Source organism: Drosophila elegans, unplaced genomic scaffold, assembly GCF_018152505.1.
Source record: "Drosophila elegans isolate 14027-0461.03 unplaced genomic scaffold, ASM1815250v1 contig_149, whole genome shotgun sequence".
Taxonomy (NCBI): Eukaryota; Metazoa; Arthropoda; class Insecta; order Diptera; family Drosophilidae; genus Drosophila; species Drosophila elegans.
Genome location: NW_024545513.1, coordinates 19,482,754 through 19,493,054, shown reverse-complemented (window position 1 = coordinate 19,493,054; position 10,301 = coordinate 19,482,754). Strand labels below are relative to the sequence as shown.

The 10,301-nt window shown below is 39.5% G+C and overlaps 1 protein-coding gene across 1 annotated transcript; it reads right to left on the bottom strand.

The window, feature by feature from the left end:
* Window positions 1-7,900: 7,900 nt before the first annotated feature.
* LOC108138455 (mitochondrial carrier homolog 2) lies at window positions 7,901-10,044 on the bottom strand. The gene has a single exon (XM_017260656.2). It carries the CDS (start codon window positions 9,910-9,912, stop codon window positions 8,698-8,700), a length of 1,215 nt encoding a protein of 404 aa, XP_017116145.1. The 5' UTR covers window positions 9,913-10,044; the 3' UTR covers window positions 7,901-8,697.
* Between the last annotated feature and the right edge of the window lie 257 nt (window positions 10,045-10,301).

The following is a 10,301-nucleotide window of genomic DNA, read 5'->3' as shown; positions in this document are numbered from 1 at the left end:
TTCCTGCTCCTTTTCCAGTAATAAACGTGCGTAATCAAGCCATGGCCAGCAATGTATATTGTATATCCGTCTGAATGTCGGAGGCACACAACAAAAGCCAATGCCAGTGCACATATGCCACACTGAAAAGAAAAAGGTAAGCTCAGGGGTGATTTGCCAAATACGCCTTTAAAACACGCCATTTTAAGAAAAAATATATAGCACACTTTTTGGGGAATGTTAAAATTGTAATTTTTTTTTGTTTTTACTAAAAATGTTTATAAACAAGTGTGCCAGCTTGAGCAGGTTGAATTTAATGTCTACGAAACGTATAAAAATATACTTATAATAACAATAATATTCTAAATTTAATTTCTAAATTAATACAATGTTGTAAATTATTTGGCTACAAACAAAACATAGAAATGTTTTGTAAATTGCACTTTAAAGCTAAGAAAAAGGTACAATGCCTTTATTTTAGAAAATTGTAACATTAACATTATGGTATCTAAAGGAAATTAATTGGGCTTTGTTTTCAGCTCTTATTTTTCATCAGTAACTCGACCCGAATTATTTTTATTTAATGAGAATGTTGAATATTTGCTTATGAAAAGGACTTACTAGTATCGATATTTAATATTAAACTGTTCTTAACAAATGACTTTTAAAATAGTTAAAATATTTACATTTAAGAAATTTGAACACTATTTCCCGCTGTGTATGTGAAAGCACCTGCCATCTCCTTTTGCCGGGTGTAATATTTGATTTTGATTGAAGTGCAGTCAGGCATGTGCGGCCAAGGAAAAATCGCACGAGACCTTCTGCCTGTTGCCTATTCCTGTCAGTCCGGAGTCCCGATTCCGTAGTCCTCTGCCCGTAGTCCGCAGTCCGTAGTCCGTAGTCCGTAGTCCGCAGTCCGTAGTTGAAGACGAACGCATAATGAGTGCCAGGCAAAGCCGAAGAGACGGGTTGCAAGGGAAAAAAAAATGCATTATAATGCCGCCTGCCAACCGACATGAACGTGAACGTGAACAAGAACGAACGCCTCTGGTTCTCGTCCTCGCGTCCTCCTGGGACTCCATTTAAGCTACGTGACTAACGCACCAGGACTGCAGCCACAGATTCCAGGAAACTGGTTCGCAGGACTCCCAGAAAATCAAATCAAATACTTAGTTTGATTAATTCACTCCGTAGGTAGGCGCATTTTTTTTTTTTTGATTTTATGTGTAAATTGCAACATTTTATGTTTATCAACATTCCTACTAACCAATTTTCCAGTTATGAGTCTAGAAGTATACAAATTATGGTTTGAGTTCTATAAAACCCATCTAACCTTAATTTAAAAAAAAATATATTAATTAAAAATTATCATTATAACTGAGAAAAAACCACTGAATACACAATTATTAACCCATTTATCTGTAATTTTAAAATGGAAATCCCAAATATAAAACAAAAAGTTTCTAGCATATTATTAAAACATTAAAATACATACCACTTTTATAACTCAATAATGTGCTCAAAACTAAAGGGTTTGAGTAATTTTATCGAACAACACCAACAATTATGAAGCAAAAACAAACAAATAAGTAAATAAAGTAAATACTTGTACGTCAAATTCATAAGACTTCACCCTTAAAATGTTGCATATTTATTCAAAATATTTTGTCATTTTGTTTTTTGAACTTTCGATGGCTAAAACTATAATATTTAAGTACTTAACGGGCTTGACTTGTATTTGAATCAATGTGAAAATCAACCCGGTTACATTTGAATGGATTTTGTTTGTTTCCTTCACGGTGAACTAGTTCCACTGAGTAATCCACACAAGAATAGGGATAGCAGGAACGAAACCCTTTTTGCCAACTCATCTCGATGCGACCTGACAGGCATCCAGAATCCTGCATTCCGCATCCCACATCCCGAATCCTGCATCCTGCATCCTGCGCCTGCCCCCCAAAAACACGTTGAGCTCCTCTCAGCCCGGAGGCTAAGCCAACTCAGACTTGAATTCGGACTGAGATCCAGTCGAGCCGGGAATATCGCACTTCCCGGCAGTTCCTTTTTCGATTCCCAGCTCCTGCTGCACTTCTTCAGCTTCGACTTTCTCCGCTTTTTCACGCCAGGCAATTTTATGGGCTGCATAAATCAGAGATGCCCTCAACCGCTCCCAGTCCCTCGCCCTCGCCCTCGCCCTCCGCCTCCCCCACCCCTCTCTGTGGGCGTGGCAGGCAATTTATACATGATGACGTTATTATTTGGAGGCACATCCTCCCCCCCAAAAAAACTATATACGTATATATAGTTTAGGCCTTGGTAATTGCCGACACTCGCTTGCGCATGAAAATTTAAAACGCAACAAATGAAAGAAAATGTTTCGGGTTTTTTTCAAGTTTTATAATTTTTTTTTCTTCACCCTACACATTTCCAAGTGGCTTTCTGGTTTTGACTGCGAATTAAGGCAGGGGAGAATCGGCGAAGCTGGCTCTCTGGGCCACAATTTGTTTTGGCCCGTTTTTATTTGCCTGTCTGAGGCTGGTGGTGCTGCGACTGAAAAAAAAAAAAAAACATTTAGGCAACTTGGCCCTTTGAAGGCTCGTGGTCATAAATTCCATTCTCACCACATTCTCCCTCCAGCCCATTCCATTGCCGCACACTTCCTGCGAGTCCTGTGAGTTTTGTGAGTTTTTCATTTATTCGTTTTCCCTGCCGCTTTTTTGTTTGCCATTGGCAAGGGGCCGGCACAAACATTTTCGTCTGCCAAGGTGCAAAAAACTGTGGCAGCATCAAGAGTCAGCCAAGGCAGCTAAAAATAAAATTTCTTCAAGCCAAAGTCGATCCTTGAATGCTCTTTAATATTTAGGGTACCCCTGGGGGCTTACAATGGGTGTGGAAATTAAAACAAAAAATTGTTTACATTCCATTAACATTTAAACAAATTGATAACCAAGAAGCACGCAATAATGTTTAAAAATATTCGAACGTTTGGAAATTCCAAAACACCTACAATCGGTTTAATACCCATGGTAGGCGAGTAAAATATTATAATGTAAATTAAGCAACCCTTCCGAAAAAGGCAAGTAAATACCAATATTTAATCTCTAATTTAAAATACTCTCTTCCACTAAAATCAATAGATGTTCTTAAGCCAACATAGTATTGGCCAAGAAGCTACATTTTAGACGGCCTCTCCTGGCAGAGAAAAGCCAAACAAAGCATATTTCTGGCATTGCCTTCTGACTTGACTTTGGCTTGGTCCTTCTTCTTTGGTTTTGGCCCCTGTTCGTGGCTCTTTTTTTGTTTTTTTTTTTTTTTGGTCAGAGCGACGGAGGGAAATAAGGAATCTAAAATGATAATAAAATATTCATATTAATCTGCTTGGCTCATAAAATATTCAGCTGCGTAATTGTTGGCATTACGTTCGAGTCGAGATCCGGGGCAGCCAGCTATGACGACAGTCGTGCCGGGAGTGCCATCATCATCATCTCCCCGCCCGCAGAGGAAATGCCAAGCAAAATCGTACAAGTTTCGTAATTTACACCTGGCTGCTCGCCTCGCATTTCCCCCATACCAGGCAAAAAAATAACCATTGCCAACAACCAGCTTTAAGGGAAAAATCAGTGGGGAAAATGTGTCAACTGGGAGGGTAAAACAAACAAAATAAATTCTTTAACATGTTATAGTTATAAGAAACTTGTGAATAATAGTCGTTTAAAAATAAAAACACATCGTATTTTGGATTTATCAAAGTATACAAATTCATTTATTGATTTAAAAAATATATATATATATGGCAAGTATTTTTATTTAGAATTCCAAATGCTCAACTTACAAAAAAAAATTCTTTTATGACTAATTAGTTGTTAATAAAAAATATATATGATACATAAATGGGTCCAAAATAAGTAGTAATTATCGAAGAAACAAGATATGTAAAACATTTAATAATATTTGATTTGCTTTAAAATTTAAATTTATTGGAACATGCTTTGACTATACAAAACTATTTATAAGGTTGTATTTCATAAAACAATTGATTTTATAAGTCGTTAATAAAAAATAATACAAAATATAAGTAAAAAAAAGTCATTGTTGAATTTTCCTTTTTTTAATTCTGAATGCTTAAGGCAATCTATAAATATGCTTTAAAATTAATGATTGTTTGCAGGGACTTGTACAGTTAAACAGCTTTAAGGATAAGCTGATAGGATGAGTTGAATAAGCAGAGGAAAAAGGAGTAAGCCAAACCAATGCCAGTCATTGGCAATCCCATTAAGCTATTCATAATTGCTCATAATTTTGGTTGATTTCATTAGCATATGTAACATTTTAATTTGATGTGGGAAGCCGCCTCTCGCCTGCCCCGCCCCTATCCCCTGCCACCCCCACACACACATACACACAGAGACCCACACGCACACGCACACGCACACACACACACAACACACATTCAGCACCCGCAAAACTCATATGCATAATCAATGGAGCCTCATTAACCTGTCGCTGTCTGGTGTGTTATTGTTGTTGCCTGTTAATTACGCAACCCATAAAATATATATTGCTTCTCATCGCGCTTTACATCAGAATGACGTCGATTAACACCTCATAAATGAGTGTGTGTCTGTGTGTAAAACCTGTTAATTGGTTTAACGTTATAAAATTGAAACCGCCGACGTTGTTGTCGGAAGTCGGAAGCCCATGCGGCGTATGCGTAATATATTTCTGAAACACCGGAAAAAGGTGACTTCACCCACTCTCTTTTGTGATGGAAAACATCTGTGTTCTCAGCAATGAAATCGATTTTAATAAACCGAATAATTTGTATATACTAAATGATATTTTAGCTACATTTCAAACAATACTGCACTTAACTTTAATAAAAAAACTTGTTAAAAAAAAAAAAAAAACAAATTAAATCGAGCTGAAATCTATCACTTAAAAATATATTATGCTCTTAATAAAAACTATTTTCAAAGTAAATGTAAAACTGAATTCTATTCAACAAAATCTATTTCATCTTGCTGCAGTCACTTCATTGAGAATTCATTTAGGGGAACATGGCTGACCATTAATATTAATATGTTACCAATAAAGGCAGCACAAAATAAAACAGGCAGCAGCAAAAGGACCGCACACATGCATTTAGTGGCTTTTGTTAATTATGACATTTACACTGCAATTTTGCTATTCCCATCCTAAGAAGTCAGTCTCAACATATATATGTATATATATTCATATCGCTTTCGAAACGGATACGGAACGGATATCGATCTACGTAAACTAGCCCAGATGTGGCTTTAATTTGATCTGATTCGAATAATAATTCATAATTGACTGAATAATGGACTCGATATTAATGTTAATTAAGCCCAAACGCACGGCAATTAGTTTTGGGCCCAGAGACAAGCAGCTTTGCCAGTTGAGGCCAAGACAAGGCCCTAAGTTATCCATGCAAATGCATGACTTTGTTCAGCATATCCGCTACGCATAGACACAGACGAACACAGACGAACAAAAATTGAAACATGAAATTGTTGAGCCTGAGAATGCAGCAAGTTGTGCGAGGGTTGTGCGAACACTTTGGCAAGTTTAATTAAAACGTTTGCTCCATTCAGAAAAAGTTGTTTTTTCAAAAAACATAAAAGCTTTTTTTATTTCTACAGGACTCTTAAGACGAATTTTTGTTTCGTTCTAACTTATTAAATCTTCATCAAATAGCCAAAGTCAGCAATAGGATTTTAGGTGTACAAAAAAAGTGTTTTTATTTGTAAGAGAACCAAAAGGAAACCCACAACTAAAAGTAACATGTAACAATGCTTATCACTGTCTAGCTTATTTAAAATAAAACAGACTTACACATTTGGATTTTAAATAATGGGTTAACACATTGATTTTTTGAGAAAATAAATAAATTGTTTACTGTGAATGCAATTAACAACGAATTTAACGAGGTGTGACATATCAAATTTTGAACAATATTAAACTATTAAAAATAATTAAGACTGACTGTTTTATGCAGCGGACGAACTTAACTTTCGATTATTTATTTTATGGCCAATTTTTGCATATTTTACAAGGGGTAAAAAATAGTTTATGGCGAAAATTGGCAAAATATAACAAAATTATAGCTTGAATGAAATATGATTGGCAATTTTATGGCAAGTTTAGTGATTTGCGACACTTCATATCCAGATCATTATTTTTCCGAATTTTAGACACAAACAGACTCAAAAATTTACCCAAAGAAACCATTTATAAGGTTTGCATTTGCCCTCGATTTTCGACTGACCATCTGACTCTGTGAAAACTGCCCGCCCAACATCACCGCCTCCCTTATCCCAGTCATCGCATCTTTATGAAGCTGAAGACAAAATTGTGTTGCATCGTTAGTCTAATTGCATTTTGCCAGGCGACAGTAACAACAGATTCGTGTTCTGCTCAACAGTTGCCCCGACACACAAGCGAACCTATATATATACATATATATATATATATATATGTATCGAATAAACTATATATATATATGGGCAAATACATATATGCAGCTAGGCAGGCATGCGTGAATGTTGCAGGAATCAAGGCAGCCTGCCAGCAGGACACGTACTCCTCGTCCTGCGAAGGCTGATGGCTGATGGTATTTTTTGGTTATTAAGACGATACGACTTGGATTCACAGCACTGTCATCGTCACACACACAGACACAGAGACACACTGAGACACACACGAACACCCAAAGCCACACACACACACACACACACACACACACACACAAACACACTCACGTAATAACTAGTAATTTTGCAACGTTTATGGAAGATGTAGGAGGTCCAACTTTTGACTCTTGATTTCTCTGGCCCAAATGAACCTGACCAACCCGCAACAGCAACAACCGAGCATAACAGGCATTTAGAAAATCGATTGGGGTTTCATCAATCGAATGAGGGATATCCTGTGAGAAGATCGTTTATAGATCTGCGCTGTATATAACTATTATATTCGGATAAAAAGATCTATATGGTACACTCATAGACAAACTATTTCAGATATGATTCTTTTAAGTTTCACATAAGCTTCAATCTAGCGATGATTTAACGATGACACATTTTTGAATTTAATATAAATTAAGGTCTACCGTTTTTAAACAACAAACTTTGACTGATTTTTGAGAGAATCCTAGTCCCGAGTGCTACCCTCTTGCCAACCGAAGTGTGGCCCGCAAATGTGTCGCATTCAAATGAACCAAAACTGAATTGTGTCTAAGGCATCACAGCCCCCTTCCGCCCCTCCCCCCGCCGTTCCGCCCGCCACTGGCCACTGAAGTCCTGTTGGCACATTTCGTTGTAGATTTTTGATATTTTCATTACGTGCATCTGCCAGTTACGCCTCATTGTGTGGGTGTGCCACTACTGGCATACATACCATGTAGTATGGCGTATATGGGTTCGTTCGGGAGCCAAGGAGTGCATAGATTGTCGTACATGTGTCCTGGCCTTGGTTAGTTCCATTCTAGCCGGATTTCAGTCGCTTAATCTCTGCTGACATTTGGTGAAACAGCACAAGCAGCAGCAGCAGTGAAAAGAGACAGATAAAGAGCGGCTCTGCTGCTTTACAAGCTTATGAATGCGAAAACAACAAGAGGATGTGCAAATCTACAACTCAACTGGGTGTTCTCTTTCTCTAGCTGGGCATCCTCGTCATCCTCGTCATCCACATCCACATCCACATCCACATCCATCTGGGCTCTGTTCATAGGCCAAATGCGGTGAGATTCCCTGTCCATCTGTCTCCTAAATACGTACTCACTGCTATATAAATTTACACTAAATTGTGTACATTTAATGTACTCTGAAGGCCATTAAAGCAAACTAACTCACAATGTAAATTGAAACGCATTTAATTTTTCATAACACAATGAAATTGGTACCTTTGAGCATTTATTACTTGCATCGTTTTTTTTTTTAATTATTGTTATTGAAAAACTACAAATTTCTCTCGACACATTATCAAAAGTTTAGCAATTAACCAGCACAATATCGGTAAACTGTGATACGTCTGTGATCGCTTCTTGATCTGCTCTCTCCATTCGCCAATCTTTGCCGTTTTATGTTACACCTCTGTTTTCTTCTGCTCAATTTTTTGGCTTGCCAATAGTTTGTATTTTTCACTCAAAATTTTGTTTAATTTTTGTTCTTTAAAGTTCATTCTCTGCTTATCATTCTTTTTTTATTGCTTCCGCATTTTTATCTTCAATCAGAGATCATGGGTATCACTGCATATAATTTTTAATCCAAATTTTCCAATTTCTTCACTCTACAATTTCATTTCCATTTTCCTTCTTTAATATCCTCCTCCTTTGTTATAGTTTCCAGTTTCCTCACTATACGCTCTTTTCCTTCTTTAAGTTTCCTCCTTTCTTAAGTTTCTTTAACATCCATTTGCGCTTTCTTCCACCTTTGGTTTGTGTCTTCAATCTGAATCTTCCTCCCTTCTTATATGTACATCTTGTTCTTTTTACAGTTTCTTAAGTCTTCTTTTCTTTAAATTTTTTCCCCCTTCTTGACTTTGTGTCATTCCAATCTCCAACTTTCAAGATGCGCTCCTATTCTCCACTTCTTTACTCTCCATTCACTGCAACTGCTTTCCACGCCTTTCCAATCTCCTTTCTTATTTCACCTCCTCTCAATTTCACCAAACTTCCAGAATCTAAGCCCACCCCATTCAGAATGCCGTCTTGGGCAGTTGACCATCCTGGCGTCGCAGCAACTGGATCCTGGGCACCGTGCGCCAGAAGAGGATGGCTCCCCGTTGGTGACCTCCGCGGGCGTAGAGATCGGTGAGGCAGTCGGCCCAGTGGTGGTAGAGCGGCATGCTCGGCGGCTCGCAGGCGGAGAGCGGTGCTCCAGTCACCGCCATGCAGGCGGAGGTCACCTCCAGCGGGTACATCAACATGCTGGCCAGCAGCTGGATGATCACCGCATTGTACAGCTGCTGAGGGCGGCTCATCGGCAACAGTCGCCGGCACAGGTGGCTCACACAACTGGTGGCGGCCAGGACGACCCATTCGCCCAGTAGGCGTGGCACAATGCCGGCATAGAGTCCCGCAAATCCCTCCATCTTCACAAGCAGCATCAAACTGTCCAGCACTCCCTCGTACACCCGTTCGCGACCCACAAACTGGGCTATCTGGCGCACCATTACCACATAAAATGGTTGCGATAGTGCCACTGCAGTGGCCAAACGGATGCTGTCCCTCGTTAGATTCCACAGCAACTCCTTCAGGCTAACTTCCTCTCCTGCTTCTGCTTTGTAGGGACCAAAGCGTAGAATGGCCAGCAGGACGTCACCCAATAGGAAGTCCACTGTATTGGCGGCCAGACGAGCGGTCAAGCCACGATACATCCCCACGTAGCCATCCACCTGCTGGATGTGCTGCACATACCGATGGACGCCGGGCAGAAAGAGGCGTGGTCGCCCGCGGAGCAGCGGCAGGTGGAAGGGCAGCGCCTGGAGCGGCTCATGGCCCAGTTGGATCAGCACCTTGGCAAACTCGTAGGGATAAAAAAGAGCATTGTAGCCCAGGCGCAGGCAAAAGCGCACCATTTCATTGGGCCTTTCGTGTTCGATGACCTTCGATGGAGCTGCCGATGTGGACGTGGATGAGGCAGCCAACTGCGACGATCCCGGGCTGTGGCCAGTTGGTTGGGCCACCTGGCTAGGAGGCCTCATCGGGCGGGAAGGCTCCGCCACTGAAGGCTCAACCACCAACTCGGTTCTCTGACTTTGACGTTGCACCACCACGTTGGTGGTGCGGCGCATCAGGGCACTATTGTCCGCATCTCCACCACCTCGGGACCACAAGAATTCCGCTGCCTCGTCATCGAGAAGATCGTACTCCATTTGCTCCATGTGCTCCATGTGCTCCATGTGCTCCATTCTCGATTCCTTTCCGCTATGTCCTCTGTCACTTCGCAAAATGCCAAACAAAAATCGAATGTAGTTAATATTTATTTAGTTTACTATTTGCTGATCAAAACGAGTTCTCCTTCAGTTGGAAAAATAATGATTATTGATTGGGCGTACTTTGGCATACAGACGTTCACATTTGACATTTTTGGCGAGGGCTGCTGGATTCGAAAACAACCAAATTGCGATATTTAATGTGTTAAGAATCAAAAAAAATATTACAAATTATTTATTCTCAAGACAATTAAATAATAACATTAGTCAGCAAACAAAAAACCTAACACAAATGGTAACAAAAATTAAGATTTAAGTATTAATCAATCTTTGTAAAATTACTTATGCGACATGTACACACTATG